Source organism: Anser anser (genome assembly GCF_964211835.1).
Source record: "Anser anser genome assembly, chromosome: 1".
Taxonomy (NCBI): domain Eukaryota; kingdom Metazoa; phylum Chordata; class Aves; order Anseriformes; family Anatidae; genus Anser; species Anser anser.
The window spans coordinates 91805385-91827441 of NC_139720.1; the positions used below are offsets into that span (position 1 = coordinate 91805385).

Genomic DNA, 22057 nt, shown 5'->3' on the forward strand with positions numbered 1-22057 from the left:
GGATTAAGCTTGTCCCTGCAACTTTCTTCTCTCTGGGTGTGCAGCCTCTCATATCTCGTGTCAGCTAAAATTTGTCTGTCCTCCATGAAACCAACCTATCTTCAGCTCCTCCCCAAACCATGACAGTTCTGAAGGGTTCATACTGGATGCTGTCCTTATCACTGTTAAGCAACTCTAATACAGATACTTGGTTTGCTTGCTTTTTGCTTTTATATCTCTTTTTCTTCATTCACCAAACTAGAAACAATAAATCAAAGATGAAGAGGGATTACTATTGAGTATAAATACTCAATTTATAATCCTCATCTGTGTGTTCATGAAAACTCCCATCTTCATCCACTCTTGGCTATTTCAGTATTGGCTTGTTATCAGCTATGTTAGTCCAGTGCTTGCTGGTTTGGATCCAGGTCTCTGTTTCAGTCTGTGTTTGTCAAGAAAATTCCTTTATGCAGACCAGCAGCAAGCAAAACGCAGTGCATGCAGGACGAAGAAGCACACAGTTGAGTCTACCCCTCAAGAAATGTGACTCCAATTCCCTACCTACTGATTTAAATGTTTTCTTTTTAGCTATCATCACTCCAGCACTTTAGTTAGTTAATTGCAGCATGCAAACATTAGGCACGTGTTCAAGTTCTAGTTATTATCAGTGTCATTTTTTGTTTGGTTTATACCCGATGCAGATTCTTTATTTTATGTTATTTTAACTTTTGTTTTGACATTTTGGGTTCTGCATGCTTGCCAGTGCTCTGTGGGTGTTTGGACTCTGGTAATCCTCTGGACTAAAAGTCTTCTCATTCACCTATTATATCTGACATATTGTTGAACACTCCATTGCTTCAGGTGCGATATTTAGTTTTGCTGGCTCTCAGACTCACAAAGCACTGTCTCTGCTCATTGCAAGAATCTTTTGGGTGGCATGAAAGATTTATGCTATCTGTACTACTCCTGTTCTGCTGTGTTGCCACAATCCTTTGTGCTTTTCTTAGTAAGTTATTGACTAAGACATTTTGCTTCAGCATCTGTCAGTTATTTCTCCGCTGTCACCATGGTCCTAATCTGTAGGAAATACTTGGCTGATCTGCTGTTGTCTTCAAGGTTTCTGCAATAATCAGAATTTCTGGCTGTGAACCACTTTTTGTACCCACAAGGCATATAGCTGAGAATAGCATTCAGGGAAATAGGGTATTTGCTTCACTCTTACTACCAGCAGATTAAGGAACAGAGTCTGGTTGCTGAAACTATAGATACCTGTTTATGTTCCTTTACAAGATTGATTTTCTTTTTTTAACCTGCCAAATATTCTTCTAGTTTAATGTGAACTTCACATTGATCAACCTTTTCTTTAGCTTTTGTAATACACCAAAAAGTGGAGCTAAAGGGATATAAAATGCCTGTTAACCTCATGGTCTGTGAACTACAGAGCATCTGTTGCTTCATCAGAACCACCAGAGCAGGAGCATCCTTCTGAAGTGAAGGCTGTGCATGCAAACTTGTTTTTTTGTTGTTGCTTTTCCTAGCCAATGAGTAAGAAAATGCAGAAATGGGCTTACTACAATTCATGCAAGTTTCAAAACCAGGCTGCTGCTTCTAACTGGGCAAGTTGATGGCCTCCTACTTCTTTTGGATGGCTTGCTGTATCTGACACTGTGATTTTGATCAGTGCAAGGGCTGTGTCAAAAAAAAAAAAAAGAGAAAAGGCAGTTAAGGCAGTTTCAGCAACTGCGTCTTCATTGCTCTAGTTCATTGGAGTGACCAATTATGCCCCTTCTGATCCTTCCTTCTTGGTTCAGAAGGTGGAGCTGTGACATCTGTTTAAATTTTCACTTGTCTAAGATGTACCATTGTGAGTGCACGGAAGTAGCAAAACTTTGGGTTGCCAGCACTGCGCATATTTATCCATTTTACACAAGTAGGCATTTTGCATCATTTAAAAATAGCAAATGAAAAGGAAACTCAAGCTCTGTGCTCAGTCTGTTAGTTGGGAGAAGCAATCAGTCAGTCTCTGTTTCTAATAGGAAATCTTCAGTTCTTGGCTCTTTTCTGCTGCTGAAACATGTTGAGTCTTAATTTGAAAATCTGGGGAAACCAAAGGGGAAAAAATATAATCTCTACTTTAGTGAATTTTTTTTATTTTTCTAGTTTGTCATTTGAAACAGACTCTTTAGAACAATCAAGAATTTATGAAATCATCTCATTGTTTTCAGTTTTAAAATCTTTACAAATCCACTGACACTTCCGATTTTTCATGTTCACAAGTAGTTTACACTTCATACTGTCAAAGTAAGCTTTCTAAATAACAGGGCACTATTATATAAATTGACATTTCTGATATTTTTTGTGAAACAGCTCTTAAAAATTCAGTGCTAGTGAAAAAAAGAGCCTGGTAATGAGACTAATTCACTCTTCTAACATTATAGCATCATTTGAGCATTGTCCCATCATCTTGAATCATTCTGAATTCTGAGAACCCTTCCCCATTTCATTTTTCTCTGGAAAGATTTCTGTATAAGCAATGAGAGTCTCCAAGTTAATTTTAAAGATCAGAAAATTGCTATTTCTTTTTAGAGAAAGAGCTGTCTTGCTGTCTTGTACTGATCTCTTATATGCAAAATTATCTTAATGATATCTTCTTTCATCTCAGTATTCTCCCTTGGGCTGTTTGAGTGCTTTCTGGTTCTCTCTGGTAGCAGCTAAACATTTAAAGCTGGTGTCGGAAACATCACAGATATATGCTTGTCTTAGCTCTGAGAGCTTCTTTGATAGCGAGCCAGTGACGTCGTTTCATAATGCAAGATATAAACCAGCAGTTCATGACCTTTTTCTTTTCTTTTCATAAGACCGTATTTTTCCAATGACCATGACTTTCTCCTGCTTCCCTGCCCCTACCCGTTGATATCCCCTGATGCACAGCTGGGCTGCTGCAGTGAGCATCTCTTGCCCTTCTTCCTTCATCCTTGTCCACTCCCTTGGGCACACTGTGCTTCCCAGGGGCAGAAGTGGCTTGAAGGTAGCAGGTCAGAGGGATGGAAAAGTGAGGGTTCTCTCCCAGCATTGGTGCCTCTCTTGGCTAACCTATATTGCCACCTCCACAGTTAATAAGCCCAGCAGAGCTCAGCAGCTTGTGTCCTGCTCAGCACTTTACCTTGTGTATTGATATCTCTCTTGGCTAAGGTGCATATCAGCTAGAAACTGCTTGCATAAACAAGGATGAGAAAAGACACAGCCTTTTAAAAATATCTGCTTTTTCTTGTTAGTTGTTGTACAAGTTTTTCCATGATTTCTAACTGTATATTCATTTTTAGCACAAAATATAGCTGTCCCATTTGGAAAATGTTATTATCAACACTAGTGTTATCCAAGAGATTTTATTTGTCTAATCAGCTGAGCTGTCAGGTTGAGTTAGGAAATCCATTTGTATGAATCAAAGAGCAGCCTGTGGCTGCGGTGTATTTGTTTATAATGTTTGTTAGGTATGCATGCTGGGAAGCTTGGATGCAAACTATGCAGATTATGATTCCCTTCCTTTAGTCCCATGAAATTCAAAAATACATGAGTCATACTTTTGAAAACAGTAATGAAAAATGAGAAGAAATTTGTGAATTCTACATTGACTCTGGATGGCAGATCATTTTTTGAGAAACATGTTCAGCATTATAGCTAAATAATGCTGAGCATTGCAGAGTCAGGTATTATTGCTCTTTCAGAAGGTGAATTAATCAAATCTGTAGCAATGCATTGCATGGCCCTTAATGTATTAAGAAACATTATATGCACTTCTAACTGTCTTGGGGGGGGTGTAAAATCTACCTGCTAAAAAAATAAAGAAATGCTTATGATGATTTGTTGTACTTCTTCATAGCACATATCTCTTCTTCTCAGTCATCATTAGAAAAGGCTAGAAAGAATGAAGTTAAAAGGCAAAAAAGTAGCTGAAGATTGGTGTGCAGTATCAACCTGTTGGAACTATTTTGCTGCATTGTGTGCATGATTATATTGCTTTTTAGTTTGCACTTGCAGTTTACTAAGAGCTAAGGCTTGTCTGCCAGTAGAATAAAAATACTACTGACTTTTATGACTTTATGCTTTGTTCATAAAATTCCTCTGCGCTTGCAGACTCTTAAGACTTTTTAAAAACAGCATCAACGATAATAAGTGATCACCATGAGTGATGGCTCATTTTAAAGAAGAATCTTGCACAGCAAGCAAGACTGTAGTGATTGCTCTTGGGACCGGTAAGCACAAGAGCAGTAAGCAGAGAGTGGTTTGGGCTAAACTGTCAGCAGCATGAAGAAAAATTGTCAAATATATTTGTTTGTTTCTTCAGTTAATAAAAAAGAAAGGCATATGCAAACTTCCTGTTGAATCAATCGATTTCTCCACAGTAATGGACTTGAATTTTAATAGCAGTAATGAAAAGCTGTTTTAATGTTTTTCCCATCGCTTTCCTCATCTCTTTAAAAAAAAAAAAACTCTTCCAAATGCGAATGTACTAATGGCAAACATGCAAACATGTTATATACTTAAATTTCCAAGTTTACAAGAAGAGAGAAATATAAAGCATTTATTCTGTGGCTAACAAAATTAGATTTTAATAATTCTCTGGCCATCTGGAAGCTATGAAGTCTATCTCTGGGAGGCACCCATCTTTTCATCTGTGCATCTTCAAGGCTGCCATCCCATCCCCCTGCACTTCCCCTCTTAGTTTAATCAAAAAGATTCAGCAGTCAGCGTGCCCCTATGGAATATTTGGGTTTTGTTGAACGAGTATTTTCTGATTGTTGTAGGCTGCGTTATTCCTTATTCTTCCTGTGCCTCTAGGTCTGCAAGTGAACTGTATTTTCTCATTAAAAAGGGTCTTATTGTGAGCTCTCTTGTAACACGAGGGGGTGAATATACTTTTCAGCCCAGTAAACCTCTAAATAATTTTTGGTGGTGACGTGCATGTGACTGAAGCTCTGAGGCTGAGCCCCCCAGGTGATGATGGTCCTGCCTCCCCCAACCCCTGTGAGGTCCACGGAGGCTGCAGTCATGTTCATCCCCATGCAGCTTGTGCTGCGAGGTACCTCCAGGTGGTTTAGCAAGTGCTCCTCATTGCTGTGAATGCCCAGAGGTGGAAAAACACTCAGCATATCACAGCTTCAAAACTAATGATTTTTAAATCTAACATGGCCGAGTTGTCATGGCAATTATCAAATGAATGTTCATATTTCCTGTAAAGCTGTGTTTTATAATGCTCTAAGCTACACTTTAAGTGACTACTTTGTGCAGGCTGTCTAGGCGAACAAGCTGTAAAAGAAGCTAAGTGCCAATTAAAGCACTGGGAAGAACCTCTCTTGCATGAACTCAATGAGGCACTGCAGCATGCATAATCTCGCTTAAACAAATTGTGAAATGTTGCCTTTCATTTCCAATATGCTCTAGCAACACCTGGTTTATAGGACCCAGGGTATTCCGGTGGAAAATCAACAATGGCATGCTTTTGGAAAACTACCCAGTTTGTTTTTCATGTGGTTGTTCCAAGCCATGTTGAGAACAAACTGAATGAAAGCTTTTCGAAATTTATTCCACTGGTAGCATTAAATAATAATAATAATAATAATTAAAAAAAAAAAAGATCAACTGAACAGTTTGCTGTTAATTACATATTTACTGTTAGGAATTACTTAGCAGCTTTGGTGCCAAATTCTATTAGTCCTCCAAGATCAGGTTTTAAGCAATGTGGCTGATTATACTTCCCTAAGTTTTCGTGTATTGTAGTATTTCCTTATGTTTAAAACAGTTGTACTTTGGGAGACAACAAATAAATGTTTTCTCCTGTTTATTTCTTTCCACAGTCTTCTGTCTTCCTTCATGCACATATAGATGAATTCTCTGTAGTTTCTCCGGGGGTGATAACGACAAGGCTCCTTCCCTCTGGAAACACATGCAACTTTGCTGGCATAATAGAAACACCGAAAGGGAGAACCAGCAGCAGATGCAGGTAGGTAAATTGCTAACCACGGACCTTAAATTACTTCCTAAATTATTATTGTGACAGTGCACATGTTTTCCGGTGTTTGGAAGGAGTCTGCCATTTTTAACTGCGTTCCACTGTTTATTTTATTTTTACTTGTCAAAGCCAGTGGATTTGTTTCTTTGTTTTTCTCATCTCACAGGACTTGTTTTCCTTTTATTTTGCCTCCGTGGAAAGTGAAGCAGTAAAATCTTTCAAGAGGCCAGCAGCTGGGTATCCTGCTGTTGCCTTCAGCCCCACTGTTCTACTGAACAGTGGGAGTGAAGGCTTACCAGCCTTTTCAACTTATTCAGATTCAGTTTCCACCGTGCAAGTATTAAGCAGAAGCATCAAAGCAGCTCTCAAATAAGGGACAGCTTTGCAACAGCATGAGACTGAGCCCATTTTCTCTTTTACAGGAGGATGTATCTCACTCTGTTTTACCTGATGCAAAATTAAGTTGATATTCCTATTCCTTCTCCTAATGAATTTTCCTGCTCAAGCTGTGCCACTGGATGCTCAGGAAAATGCAAAAAGAGTGTGTCAGGAGCCTTAAGAGAAGCAAAGACGAGTTACAAAATATGAAAAGAATCATTCCCCTATTTAAAGGACAGAAAAAATAAATAAATAAATAAATAAAAATGCCGTAGGATAGATGTAGTGCACATCTGAAAGCAATGCTTAAAATGCTGGGTCCCTTTGCTGGAAATGTTAGAGGAAATTAATTTCTGTTTCTAGGAAATCAAACCAAACCCACTTCAAAGCAGGCATTCAGGAGCATGGTGCTGAGTCACTTAGGATGGCAAGTGTACAGCACGCAAGGTTTCTGATAGTCCATAAACTGTGTTTCTTAGAAGAATGTTCTTCTGGTCCATACATTTTCCTGCACTGGTTTCTGGGTGCAGCCTTGAGTTTTTTCACTGTAATTTTCTGTTAAAATGGTTTGTCCATCCATCTTCTTGGGAATGCTTTTATCTATTTAGATTACTCTTTCGGCAAGTGGAAAGGAAATACAGAATCTGGATTGTCTTCTTGGGACAGATTTCCTTCAGTGCTGAGTTAGGACATCTTTGGGAATATTTCCTGAGGTAAATGGTATTCTGCAGCACTCTGTGTTTCCCCAGTACAGAATAGCTCTCTGTTCTGTGGACGAACACCTAGAAACAAAAGCTAACTCAGTTATTTGTTTAAAAACCTCTACCACTCTTCTCTTTAAGCAAAGAAAACCACCGTATGCAAGCCTTTACTGCTTGGCATACCCAAGTAGGGTTTGTTTGGTTCTTTTTTTGTTTATTTTCTGTCTAGATGCCATTGCCAATCCATCAGATATTGTTGGTAAAGTAGAAGGGGAGCACAGAGAGAGGGCACAGGTCATAAACTGTACCAGTGGCAGTTTCTGGAAACTTTTTGCATGCTGAGTAAAAACAGTAACCAAATAACTGATGCACTTGCTCTGCAGCTGTCCCTTTGTCCAGGAATATACATGGGAACCAAGATAAGTAAATGCCCTGACACCACTTGAGAAGCATATTTTGTGTAGATGGATATTAGCAATTCAAAAGCTAAATTGGGATCTAAGCAAAGTCATTTGCTTGTCGGCCTGTTTATTTTTGACTTAAGCAGTGTTTAATTTCAGAAGCAGAAAGACTGGGATAAGCAAGTGGAAACCTAAAGGGGCAGCTGGCAGCAGAGTGGTGTTGAAGCCGATTCATCCTAAAGGGCAGTCCACTCACCCTCACTCAAGAGAACAGAAAGGTGAAGACCAGGGTGAGAGAAAAGAGCCCCCCACCCCGCCCCACAGTGTTTTAGTTGTGGAGAACTTGAGCCATTTCTGTTTCACTAGCGAAGAAAGGAAAAAGGAAAGGCCAATACAAAAAGATTTTAATTTTAAATACAATATGACTATATATGCATGCAAATTAGGTGAGACACTCAGTGTGTCCAAGTTAAAGCAATGTTTTAAAAACTGTAATCTGCTTTTTGTAGAGTTCCTTAATTCCAGTGTGTATTACAAAATATATGCAGTGTGAATAAAACCTGAGCTTCCCTAATAACTCATTGGTGAAAGTAATAAACAATCTTAGTATAAGTTTCTTATAAATAAAACATGCTAGGCTGTTTTGTTTAGGGTCCTTAAGTCCTCAGTTCTGTGCTGGTGGCTGGAATAATTAGGTTCTGTTTTTGAAAGTAATGATTTTTTTTCAATATAAACATGAATCTGTCACTTTGAAAATGGAATTATATTTCATTTATATTTCATTTCAGAGATTTTTTTCATAGTTGGAGCCTCTGGCATTACCCAATACTGCTTCTTTCCCAGTTTACTCATCCTACACTAACCATCAAAATTGTGCTTTTTGGGAGGGGTTTTTTGGCTGCCTCAGAAGAGATGCTGTCTTTTGTAATTTAGCTTGGGTTTTTGATAGCACTCCCTTTGCTGCCTTCCGCATGGAGGTGGTGTTGCAATACTTAAAAGCAATATCAAATAGATGAGGTGTGACAGAACTCCCCTAACTCTCTGTAAAAAGCTCTTTGCCCAATTCCCTCCTGAAATATCATTGAAGTGGTGTTTGACAGATTTGTGTAGCTATAAAAGCTCTCAATTGCTATTATTACACAGATCTCTGGAAATATATTGATAGGCTTAAGTCTCCATATTTCTGATTCCACCTGCTAAACACAGCCCCAGTCTATCTCCAAGTAACTACCTTTCTCTTTATTGTCAGACTCATCTGTTAGTTTGACTCTGGGAGGTTTTTGTTTGTTTGGTTGGTTGGTTGGTTTTCTTTGTGTGTTTTTTGTTTTTGTTTGTTTGTTTCCTCTAAATAAATAAATAAAATTGCATTGGCCTCTGCACCAGCTGGGGAGGAAGGGTAAAAGCAATAAAATACTTGTAGTGTTCTGGTGTATGAATAGCTACTCGTAAAACTGAAGTGGGGAATCTGCTCACTTCTTCATTCATTTTTGAAAATGGGGAGTCATCCAAGCATGAACTGAAGCAGATGGTTTATCTCCTGTATAAAGGGAGCCATAGGTTTGATTTCTGATAGTATTTTATGCAATTTTCCTTCTTTTTCTCTTTTCATTGGTGTTTGTTTTTTGTTTTTTTTTTTTTGCTCCGGTGTTAATTTACAAGCAATTAGCCCTGAATGAACCACTTGCTCTAGGCTGGTGAACTTTGGGACTTCGAACTTTGGCTTTGGGGACCGCTGTTAAGCCCTTGTTCACATGCTTCACATGAGAATCCTCCTCTGATGACTTCTTCACAGCTCTGAACTTTGTTTAAAAGACCAGACAACTGGGCCAAGGACAGGTTGTGATAGCAGCAGCAGTAACATAAGGTAGAGGAAAACAAGGTGCTTGTCCTCGTGGGGGACTTCAACTTCCCGGACATATCCTGGAAACACAACACGGCACAGAGAAAGCAGTCTAGGAGGTTTCTGGAGAGCGTGGGAGATAGCTTCCTGACGCAGCTGGTCAGCGAACCTACCAGGGGTGGTGCCCCACTAGACCTTCTCTTCACAAACAGAGAAGGACTGGTGGGAGATGTGGTGGTCGGAAGCTGTCTTGGGCAGAGTGACCACGAAATGGTAGAGTTCTCTATTCTTGGCGAGGCCAGGAAGGGGACCAGTAAAACTGCTGTATTGGACTTCCGGAGGGCTGACTTTGAGCTGCTCAGGACGCTGGTTGGCCGAGTCCCTTGGGAGGCAGTTCTGAAGGGCAGAGGAGTCCAGGAAGGCTGGGCGCTCCTCAAGAAGGAAATCGTGATGGCACAGGAGCGGTCTGTCCCCACGTGCCCAAAGACAAGCCGGCGTGGAAGAAGACCGGCCTGGCTCAACAGAGAGTTGCGGCTTGTGCTTAGCAGAAAAAAGAGGGTTTATAATCTTTGGAAAAAAGGGCGGGCCACTGAGGAGGACTACAAGGATGTAGCGAGGCTGTGCAGGGAGAAAATTAGAAAGGCCAAAGCTCATCTGGAGCTCAACCTGGCTACTGCCGTTAAAGACAACAAAAAATCCTTTTACAAATATATCAACGCGAAACGGAGGACTAAGGAGAATCTCCATCCTTTACTGGATGCGAGGGGAAACCTAGTTACTAAGGATGAGGAAAAGGCTGAGGTGCTTAATGCCGCCTTTGCCTCAGTCTTTAGCGGCAATACCGGTTGTTCTCTGGATACCCAGTGCCCTGAGCTGGTGGAAGGGGATGGGGAGCAGGACGTGGCCTTCGCTATCCATGAGGAAATGGTTGGCGACCTGCTACGGAGCTTGGATGTGCGCAAGTCGATGGGGCCGGATGGGATGCACCCGAGGGTACTGAAAGAAATGGCGGAGGAGCTGGCCGAGCCGCTTTCCATCATTTATCGGCAGTCCTGGCTATCGGGGGAGGTCCCAGTTGACTGGCGGCTAGCCAATGTGACGCCCATCTATAAGAAGGGCCGCAGGGCAGACCTGGGGAACTCTAGGCCTGTCAGTTTGACCTCAGTGCCAGGAAAGCTCATGGAGCAGATTATCTTGAGGGTCATCACGCGGCACTTGCAGGGCAACCAGGCGATCAGGCCCAGTCAGCATGGGTTTATGAAAGGCAGGTCCTGCTTGACGAACCTGATCTCCTTCTATGACCAAGTGACGCGCTTGGTGGATGAGGGAAAGGCTGTGGATGTGGTCTACCTTGACCTCAGTAAGGCTTTTGACACCGTTCCCCACAACATTCTCCTCAAGAAACTGGCTGCTCGTGGCTTGGACTGGTGTACGCTTCGCTGGGTTAGAAACTGGCTGGATGGCCGGGCCCAGAGAGTTGTGGTGAATGGAGTCAAATCTGGTTGGAGGCCGGTCACTAGTGGTGTCCCCCAAGGCTCGGTACTGGGGCCGGTTCTCTTTAATATCTTTATCGATGATCTGGATGAGGGCGTCCAGTGCACCCTCAGTAAGTTTGCAGATGACACCAAGCTAAGTGCGTGTGTCGATCTGCTTGAGGGCAGGAAGGCTCTGCAGGAGGATCTGGATAGGCTGGACCGATGGGCTGAGGTCAACTGTATGAAGTTCAACAAGGCCAAGTGCCGGGTCCTGCACCTGGGGCGCAACAACCCCAAGCAGAGCTACAGGCTGGGAGATGAGTGGCTGGAAAGCTGCCTGGCCGAGAAGGACCTGGGAGTATTGGTTGATAGTCGGCTGAATATGAGCCAGCAGTGTGCCCAGGTGGACAAGAAGGCCAACAGCATCCTGGCCTGTATAAGAAGCAGTGTGGCCAGCAGGTCTAGGGAAGTGATTGTGCCCCTGTACTCGGCTCTGGTGAGGCCGCACCTTGAGTACTGTGTTCAGTTTTGGGCCCCTCGCTACAGGAAGGACATGGACGTGCTCGAGCGAGTCCAGAGAAGGGCAACGAAGCTGGTGAGGGGTCTGGAGAACAAGTCTTACGAGGAGCGGCTGAGGGAGCTGGGCTTGTTCAGCCTGGAGAAGAGGAGGCTCAGGGGCGACCTTATCGCTCTCTACAGTTACCTTAAAGGAGGCTGTAAAGAGGTGGGGGTTGGTCTGTTCTCCCACGTGCCTGGTGACAGGACGAGGGGGAATGGGCGAAAGTTGCGACAGGGGAGTTTTAGGTTGGATGTTAGGAAGTACTTCTTTACCGAAAGGGTTATTAAGCATTGGAACGGGCTGCCCAGGGAGGTGGTGGAGTCACCATCCCTGGAGGTCTTTAAAAGACGTTTAGATGTAGAGCTTAGGGATATGGTTTAGTGGAGTACTTAGTGTTAGGTCGGAGGTTGGACTCGATGATCTTGAGGTCTCTTCCAACCTAGAAATCTGTGATACTGTGAAGGTGCTGCTTGTAGTCCCCCAGTGCCTACAGGTGTGGTGGTATTGCTTGTTAGTTTGGCACTTGGTCACTTAGAAAACTAGTGGTAGTTGCCAACTTGCATGGATCAAACAAAAGGTAATTTGGCTCTGGCAAAGCATGAAACTAAGCTAAAGACCCTGACGGTAAAGATACATTGAGGCACATGGCTAAGCCAGTCAGATGTGAGGCTGCACATGAGGATGTTTTAAGAGAAGGTAGACTAGATCAGGCCATTCAACTACTAGTTCTTCTGCAGTCACAAGGAGCGAGGGTGATGATGCCAAGGAAAAGAGTCCCTGCTTTCCCACAGGCATGTGCTGTCCTAAACCTTTCCTGCTTGTCCTCATCCTATTATGCTGCTCCACACATATGCACTTCTGTGCTGAACCTAAACTATTCAGGACTACCTGGATTATGAATAACATCCAGATAACATGGGCATTTAGTACTCAAGCCCACTCACCAAGGAGCAAGACAACACTTACAGCAGCTTCCAGTAAGCTTCAGACCTAGAGTAAGAAAACAAGTTACACCTGTGTTGTGCCATATACTTTTGTTAATTCTTCCTGTGCTGTGTGCTGCACCTGCTTCATCAAAGCAAATTGTCTTACTATTCTACTGAGACAAATTGTGTTGGGCATGACAAGAGGATGAGAAATATTTTCTGGAGGTTGCCTTATCTCTGTATTCTTTGACAGTATGGCCATTAGACATGAGTCGTGACTTATGGCTCAGGTTGCTCTTGAGCAAAGGCAACATCTTTGATTTTAGTGGCCTTACAGGCAACTTTCTTTCATGAATTTGTCCAGCTGTCTTTGAACTCTTGCACAGCTTTAGCATCCAGGACAGGATGTGGGAGTATTCTAGCCTAAGTTATCCTTGCACAGAAAAAGTACCTCCTTTAGTATTTTTGTCTACCTACTTCCCCTTAGTTTAATTTGAGGTCCCATAGTTCTTGAATTTCTTCTACATGAATGTCATATTTTCATTTTTCCCCTCTCCCTTTCAAATATACGTGCCCCCTTTGATTTTGTTTGCTCAAGTAGAAATCCCAGTCCATGTTCCCCATATGACATAACCCAGCAACAACTACCATAAGATGGCTATAAAAATTCACCAGTGCACAGTTCCAAGAACTTTGATACTTGACTTGGAACAGAAAGGAGAGGAAAGACCATTTGGGGCTCTTCATAATTAGCCTTATTCATCATATCTACCATATGTATCATACGTTCCTGTTAGCAATGTATGAAGAACAAAAGATTTCCTATATCAATTCCATAGCACAGTTATCTCTGTAGTATCTTCTAGGTTAGAGCTTTCAGGAAAAAATGATTTAGTTAAAGTATGGTTTGAATGCTTCCATGACACTGGAGTCTTTTTAGAAAGGATATTTTACAAATAGTTGGTAAGGTCTGGGTTGTTTATTGTTGTTGTTTGCTACAGCTGTATTTTGTTTTTTGTCAGGTGGAAATGGCTTTCATTTTGAAAAGTATTTAAGGACAGCTGCTTCTATTGAACTGCTGAGATGTCTAAAAGCTATTGATAGGTAGATGGCAATTCATTTCTGTAGTGCTCCACTAACTGCACATCTGAGTTTCCATTTGTATACTAGGCACTTAAAGCATGTCTCCAAATTGTAGGTATGCAGGAGTTCACAACTTGCCGAGCGGAACTTAACGATGAAGATGTGCTTTCTGAGCATTCAAGGCTTTTCAGAGGACTTTGCAAAAATGTGGTAATGAAAGTCACTGTCCCCCTATATCAGGTGGGTGCTTAATTGAAAAGGGGCAGACCTGATGCTTCTGCAGCCACTGGCAGCAAGCTCATTTTCAGAGCAACATAACACCGCTCAGGCTGATGTGGTTACCTTGCTGTCTGTTTGTGATTCTTGATAGACACAGAAAATTTCCTTCTCTCATGTACAGTCTTCAACTGTAAATGCTGCAGGCTAGTCAAACATGTTGTTCTGGCAGAGGATAACTTTGATTGTTGTTGTGGGGTTTTTTTAAGCCCAAAGGGGGTGGCATCATTCTGGAACATGTTTAGTTTGTAGGTGACAAATGATCTGTGAACCCCTCAGAGGCAACTCATTATAAATGAGGCAAGGCAGCAGAAGTCCCCACTGTTGCTCAGTGTGGTAAACCAGTTTAATTGGAACTATATAAAGTGAAACTGAGTTAGGATTTAGCAAGGTAATACCCAAAGAAGTCATAAAAATAAAGCAACTTGCTTTAGCTCCTTCCAGCACCTTGAGAATATACTGTTGTGCTTTCATTCGCTTCTTCCCACTAATGCTACATATTATTCCTTAATTCTCTCTTGCTTCATTTTACATCTTTGCATAGAGAATGTGTTAATATTTTGTAAGTGCTGATTTGCTGATTTCATTTTGGTCAATGTGTGTTCAGTCACTTCCAAAGACACACATGAGAGACTGCTTCAGTTTGGTGCATTGTAGTACACAGGCCTTATTAGTTCAAGAAAACAACAATAGCAGCAAAATTTTCTAGCCAAATCTGTAAATTAACCATTATTTTGAATTAATTTCCTAGTCTCTTTCACAAATAATGTTATACAGTAGTGTGCCACCATTTAAAGTTCGTTTATTCTTCCTTCCTTTCAGCACGCAAGGCTGGACCTTCATGCTTTCTAGCTGATAAAGACCAAGCCTAAAGGTGGTGCTTACACAGTTGTTTTTGGTTTTGTTGCACTCTTCATATCAGCAGTACACTCTGAAGTAAAGTCTTGCCAGTTTAATTCAGGTTTAGTTTTCAATATTTTTTCTCATAGACTCTGGACATCCTATGGTAACATTTATTTTACAGATGGCCAGCTTTAGCTTCTGACTTGCACATAGGAAACTAATCCCATATCTCAGTTTATCATAATGCAGTTAAACAAGCACAGGACAAGTCATTCTGAAGAAATGCAGAGACAAATGATCAGTCAAAAGTTTAATAAGAGTTGTCTTTATAGGAAAGTTCCTGTAATAGATTCTTTTCCCCTCAATGTCTCTGAAATACAGTATTTTCTTGACTAAGTTGTCTGTTTTCATGAAGGAGACTACTGGTAATAACAGTAATGGCAAAGAACATGACATTTAAATTGCTTTTAGAGTGAAAAAGAAAAAAGTGCAGATGGTGTATGAAATTTTAAATTTATCTATCTCAGATATGCTCATCTGCTTCGATGCAGAGTCAAAACTATCAAATTATTTTCTTTGCCCATTAGGTAGATATCTTCATATCCTGAATATTGCAAAACTGTTATAGCAGAATTAAATATGTCACTTGCATGAGCAACAGCACTTTCTGTTCAAGCTGGAAAAGTGCTGGGAAATCCCAACAATGACACAGAAAATCTATGGATAAACACTGAATGAAGAGGACTCAAAAATTTGCTTTAGATTTATCAGAAACTCATAATACTCAACCTCAAATCAGCATGCATTCAGCTTCTCAGCTTTCAAAATGCATGAGGCCTTAAATAAATAAATTTTCCTAAAATACTACCTTCAAGCTACTACTAGGTGATCAGTGAACTTAAAGAGACTGAACAATGAATTGTACCAGAAGAGAAATATCACGTTTGAGCATTTTTTTCTTCAATTTGGATGGGGAGGAAAGGGAAGATGATGATGATTATTTTCAATAGCACGTATTAATTATTTAAAATCCCAGTGTGAAACGGCCTTTGTGAGCAGAGTACTATCTACACATTGTTACCCTCAATCTCTTGTTACGGGTAAAAATGAAACACAAATTATATGTAAAGCCAAGAATTTATTTTGCATGCAATTGAAATCCTAACAGTTTAACCAAATAGAATTTATTACTCCAGACTAAGTTATTACAGGGACAAAAAAAAAAAAAATAAGACTACTTCTACTTATAGAGCAAAAGGTTCTATAACAACAAAGAGTTGCGACACTCGTGCTTCATGGTCTCTGCTTGTTTTCCTAATATAATTCTTACCATTCCAGTGCCCGTGGTGTCCTAATATTGAAGGTTTTGCAGGGCAGAAGAGATCATGCAGCTTGAATTCTTAGATAGGAGGAATATGATATTGTTGATTTCTCTTTCCTTAGCTTAGGAACATCTTGAAGTAATACTTATGTGTTTGTTAACATGCTTTATACTTTGCTTGCTTTTTATTGATTAGTTCATGATAGAACTGAATTTCCAATATACAGTAGATTTTATGCAAGTTGGATGCTTATTCTTTGTTCTCTTTGTACCTCTGTAGGTAGTTTTGCCCAGCTCTGAGTCTGCATTTCTTCGACTTACCATTGGTGAGTCGTCTATAGTGGTGGGGCCTCCAGTGTCAGTCAGTGCCACATCTCTTACTGTCCCATGCATGCACATCTCTAGACCGTGTCCTGTGTCCCTGTTTTCAAGGCCTTTCCTATTAAACTGTATCTTCTGAAGAGAATAACTGTATTAAACTATGATTATATCATACAAAAATAAGAAAAATAAAGTAAATTAGGCCAATCCACTTAGTCATTAGAAAAAATTGCTCTTATAGCTAAGTCAGGAATTTGCAAGCAGATCAAGAGAAGTTGAGACAAAGTAAGCTTGACAAGCTACCATCCTGAGGCCCTGCAAACTCAGCAGAAAGTCTATGGACTCTTACTAGCAATGGCAATTCAGTACTTACTGGGCTGCAGGGCTGCTCTGTACCAGCTATGGAATGATTTATGTTGTCTTCCTCAGTGATGTGTTTCAAGTTAGGAACATCTTTGAAACATTTTGGAACTACTTCATCTGTTTTTTCTTATGTTATTTCTATGGTGCCATATTTTCTCTCCTAGTAGGATTTGTGGTCCTAGTTCCTGACTTTTTAATGAGAAGGCTGACAGCAGGATTCAGTCATTCCTGCTGAGGATGGACAATAAACTCTTACACTTCATGTCATTGAGGGAATGGGGGTTGTTCAGCCTGGAGAAGAGAAGGCTCCAGGGAGACATTATAGCAGCTTTCCAATACCTAAAGGGGGCCTACAGGAAAGCTGGGGAGGGTCTTTCTGTCAGGGAGTGTAGTGATAGGACGAAGAGTAATGGCTTTAAGCTAAAAGAGGGGAGATTTAGATTATATAGAAGGAAGAAATTATTCACTCGAAGGGTGGTGAGGCCCTGGCACAGGTTGCCCAGAGAAGCTGTGGACGCCCCATCCCTGGAGGTGTTCAAGGCCAGGCTGGATGGGGCTTTGGGCAACATGGTCTGGTGGGAGGTGTCCCTGCTTATGGCAGGGGATTGGAACTGGGTGATCTTTAAGTTTCCTTCCAACCCAAACCGTTCTACGATTCTATGGCACTTCATCTGTTCTGACTGTTATCCATGCTGGGATCTGGTGATACTTTGGAAAATATGACGAAAAGCAGGCTCCTCTCTACAGAGATACAGGGCTACATTGAAGGCTTGCTTTTGTTTTCAAAGGCAGACTTTCGCTTAAATTTCTCTTACTGTGTTAAATCAATACACACTTCAAGGAAAAATGCAGTTAGGCACAGAATGCAGAAGAAATGAAGAAATATGACACATAGTTGGACATTCAGTCACATATTTTCCACAATGTAGTAATCACTTTGGTTTGTGCCTCTGGGTTTTCCCCTAGATCTGTGATTTACATGGAGAGTTCAAGCATATTCCTCCACCATAGAAAGTAGAGGGTCTAGGAGAAATTTGAATTTGTGCAAAAATCCCTGGGACTTGGGAGAAAAATAACTTTTCAATTAATCAAGTCCTTTTGATGTAGTTGTTCCTCCATTGGCTACAGTAATAAATCACACCCAGTAAAAGCATGTATAGAAAGCAAAAGTTGACTGACTTTTTGTTTGTGATTTTCTCTGTTGCTCTTTAATTATACTATTATATATGTATAAATGTAGTTATAGCAAATAAAAAACTTAGTATCTTTTTGCAAACTACACCTGACAGCTAGTTCCCTAGAATGATAAATTCACTTTCTCAATCTAATGGTAATGCATGTTTTTGTTCGCCTCTGGCAAACACATAACATTGATGGTATGTGCCTAATAGTGACCATAACTTTTGCGTCACCACACTTGTTCTAGTATGTTCATTTTCAGTTCCCAGAGCCTCACTCTGGAGAGAGCAAGTGGCTACATGACTGAGAGCCTGGCAGAAATGGGTTCTCAGCAAAACACTGGTTCTACACAGGAAGTAGTGGAGGTGTCCATGGATGGACACTTGGGTGCAAAACTATGTTGGGGACTTGTATGCCAAGTATGGTTCTACTCTGAAAAATAACTTGTAAAAGAAATTTCAAAATGGCACCTAGCTTCCAATTGCTCAAAACAAACAAATAAATAAATAAATAAAACCCCCACCCACAACCAAGCAATCAGCAACAACAACAACAAAAAGGTGATGGGGAAAAGCAGCTGTCCCTGTGATGCTCAGAGTCTTCACGTTAGTGCTTTGTTGTGGCTGTATGATCTTAGCAGCCTACGAAGAAAGTGGTTTTCACCTGCCTTCAGTGCAATTAACTAGCCTTTTTTGCAGATCTAGTAAGCAATGCTAGCATACGTTCAGTACCTTTCTCTGAGCAGAGCATGTTTCCTAGAGCTAACAGCTAAAATTAGTAATGCCTATTTTATCATTTGATGTTAACAGGAAAGATATGGATTACATTCAGTGAAGGATCTATTGTATAAGACAAAACCTTACAGGCTCAAGAGAACAACCCCATATGAGAACAGTGCTGTATTTTAAATCATTAAAGATAACTTCTTGCTGGGGAATGCAAGATAATGATAGCACATAATACTCCTCTCTTGCTTGCTTCTTCCTCTTGTATTGATTAGTCCTATACTGTAGGATAGTGTGTGAGAGACCAGGGTGCTTATCCTCTATTCCTCTGGGCACTTTGAAGAAATGACCACATTTTTCAAATGACAAACAAGAATCACCTTAGACAGTCAATCAAGAGACATCAAAAGCAACTGGGAAACTTGCAGTCCCAGGTGAACTGTTACTTGAAGATTATCCAGCTTCCTTTTAAGTCATCTCTGGTTTGTCTTTGTACAAAGTTCTGTTGAGCTCAGTCTGGATTTGAGAACTAAACACTGTTTTTTTTTTTTTGTTTTCTGGGCTCCCTTCCCTCCTTTTCTCCTGGGAAGAATAGATAAAAAAAACAACATTGTTAAAGGGATTGAGTACTTGTTCCATGACAGCTAAGGGGTTTGCCTTGCCTCATTAAAGATCCTTTGTTTGAAACAGTTTTATAAGTAATCATAAAAAGAAAACAACGAAAATCTCTGAATTGGTCTCTTTTTGAAATAAAATATTCTGTTCAATTGCAAAAGCACTAAAACAATCACCGTTATGTTTAAAGTATGAGAGTTTATGACTTTGTCTTGACTCAGGTTTTTTCAGGTAAGAATTAGGATTCTGGAATCAGCTGCTGTATCCAAATGCAACGTAAAAGGTAATAACACTTGAAAAAAATATATAGTTTTGCTAAACACTGAGTTTACTAAGAATGAAACAGACAGTGATCAGTTTGAAAGATGTAGACCTTCCTACTCCTATACATGGAATATAGATACCATTTTTTTGTTTTGAAGTTGTAATACATTTTGGAATTGTAGGTGGTTAGGAATATGATATATCAACAGTTTACAGGCAAGTTGTTTGCTGAATGTGCTTAAAAATTACATACCTTCGCCCACAAAAATGATGATCAGAGGAAGTACAAAGCTAAGTAAATCTTTCAGGTTCCTGAGCCTAACCCCAACGTTTAGTTTCCAAGGAGAAATCCTGCATCAAGAATTGTTGCATTAGATCAAGGGGCAGGGGCTAAATAAACATCTGCTGTTAGCAAGAATTTGCATCACAAAACTGCATGGTATAGTACTTCTTTGAATGACAAAGTGCTTTTGTCAGAAGCAAGCTTCTAATAGTGTGAACAAGGACATCTGCTTGTTTCTGCCATATTTTAGGAACAGAAAATTACTGTTTGGTCAAGTTATCACTTCATGACATATAATATTCTTTTCATTCTAATTTCCAATTATGTCTTGCTTTGAGGGAAAAAGAAATCATAAGACCTTCCATAAATATATTTTTATGTCTAATTGCCATCTTAACAATTGAAATTTTCCTTATCAAGTAGATCTGCAGTAGTGGTAGAGTTCCAAAAATTACTTAGCTTGTTCATTTTTAGGTCATCTAATTCCATCTTTCTGTCACATCATGCTCTTCACCAAATTATTCTACTGTTTTCCAAGAAGGGGCTTGATAGAGCTGTTATTAGTGATCAGAGATGAAGAGACAGTGCCTCACATGTTTTAATTTTTATCCTTCGATCTGTAGTGATAAAAGGATAGGAAATGTTTTCATGTTTTATTTGTCTTTAGATCTTCACAACTGTATACTAAACTGTTTTCTGCAATTCTCGCAACACCAATTTTTGTACGTCATGATTTGCCTAAAATGCGGTGGACTTGTTTGCAGTCGTGTGGTTCACTCACTGCATAGGCTACACAGCATGGCAGCCCACATACCCTTCTGCCCCATCCCCTGGATTGGGGCATGGGTTCTTGGGGCGATGGGGTTCATGGGGCAATGGCTTCTTCTCAAGAGCCATATTCCATTGCTCTGGCTCCTTTGTTGTTTCTCTCTTAGGGCACATGTGAGACAACAGATTTTGCACAGAATTTCTAAAACGTTTGCTTTCTTTACAGTTCTGTGATAAAGTGGGAATTAAGTGGCATGCCATCCTGCTGCTGCTCGGTCATCACTGGCAGGAGTTCAGCATGGTGGGGACAGTGTTCTCACAATCAGTTTCTTTCCCTGCTCCATCCCCTCTGTTAAATGTCACTTCAGAAGATCAAGCTTTTCTTCTAAATTGTGGAGTCTCCTCTCTGTCTTGCTGCTAACTGCATCTTAGGCTGGTCCTGATTCTTGCTTCACAGGCTCTCCCTTTTTGTCTGTCCTCAGCTTCACAGACAATGTGCTTTATATCTCTATAGTGGCATCTGTTTATCTGTTGCTTCATTGGATTTTCCATTTAAGTCACTACATTTTGGAGAAGCAAGTTTTCTTTGGGGTTTCACCATTTCACTCGGGGCAATATCTGTTTGTTTTATTAAGGATTTCTGACCACAGTTTATATAATAATCAGATGCTTGAACAAATCTCAAATCTTGCAAAAGCTACCTGCTGTAGTATGTACCTGCCAGAAGTATGATCACACAAGGATGGTCAGTAGTTGTGTAGATTTTTTGAAATCTGTTTTAAAGAGTAAAACTGAAATCACTTTAACTACAGAAAAGTAAATCACCCACATCTCTTGTGATGTTCTTTGCAAGCTTGGCAATAATCTCTTTTCCCCTTCATCTCATCTAGTATTTCTAACCTCTCTGTTTCTTCTCTAGAGATTTACAAACAAGTTCCTTAACATGAAATATCAGATTTTCTTTTCGTATTTCTCTCTTTTTCTAGAACAAATTGTGTCTCCCTACTTAGCTGACAAATTGAGCAGAAATTACCACTAAATTAAGTTATGAGTTAAGTTCTTCATGATTCAGCATTTCTTGTGTGGTGTGCCAAATGCACATTTCTTCTCTTCTCAGTATGATATTTTTTTAAATATTTCTTCTAGAAATGTTGCTTCTCAGCAAGTTAACTGATTGGATTACTTAAGTCTTCATCTAATTCTCCTTTTCTGCTGTTCATCTATTCCAGCATCATTTATGCTTGTTTATCTTCTTTATATCTACTTTATCTTAGTAATTTATTGCCTGAAAGCATAACCCATGTTATATTTAGCAACAGTCCGATATTTGCAGTTCTTAATCCTGTTCCACTTATACTAGTCTGTAACTTGTCCCAAAAGGAATACAAGACATGTATTTAGTAAAGCTAAGAGTTCAGAACATACAGAATATATGAATTTACTTACTGTTCATAAATCGGACAAACAACGACTTCATTAGTTACCATGCACCAGTTATCATAGGAATACTGAAATTTTATTTTGAAATTTAATTTAATACACTTGTGTTACTGCATGACTGGCTGTTTGTTTCTTATAAAGTACCTCATCTCAACTATTGACTTTTCATCTGTGGGAGATCTCCTAGCTCCAAAACTGCCCCTTCACAGGGGGGAAAGAATGCAGGTGTAGGAGACATTTCTATCCATACTGAAAAGCTTCAAGCTATGAGGCTTTTCCTTTTGTTCTTCAGACAGCTTTTTTATCC

The 22057-nt window shown here is 40.2% G+C and overlaps 1 protein-coding gene across 4 annotated transcripts in view; it reads left to right on the top strand.

Annotated features, from left to right (window-relative positions):
* GUCA1C (guanylate cyclase activator 1C) overlaps positions 1-22057 on the top strand; it is a 130412-nt gene that overhangs the window by 48664 nt on the left and 59691 nt on the right. The window contains exons 5-8 of one of the 4 annotated variants that reach the window (XM_083833007.1): positions 5835-5980; positions 6976-7080; positions 7629-7759; positions 13468-13592. In XM_083833007.1, coding sequence (XP_083689133.1) covers positions 5835-5980; positions 6976-7080; positions 7629-7759; positions 13468-13592 — 507 coding nt within the window. The remainder of the gene's footprint in view (positions 1-5834; positions 5981-6975; positions 7081-7628; positions 7760-13467; positions 13593-22057) is intronic. The other 3 variants (XM_083833008.1, XM_083833010.1, XM_083833009.1) reach the window with 3 other exon arrangements.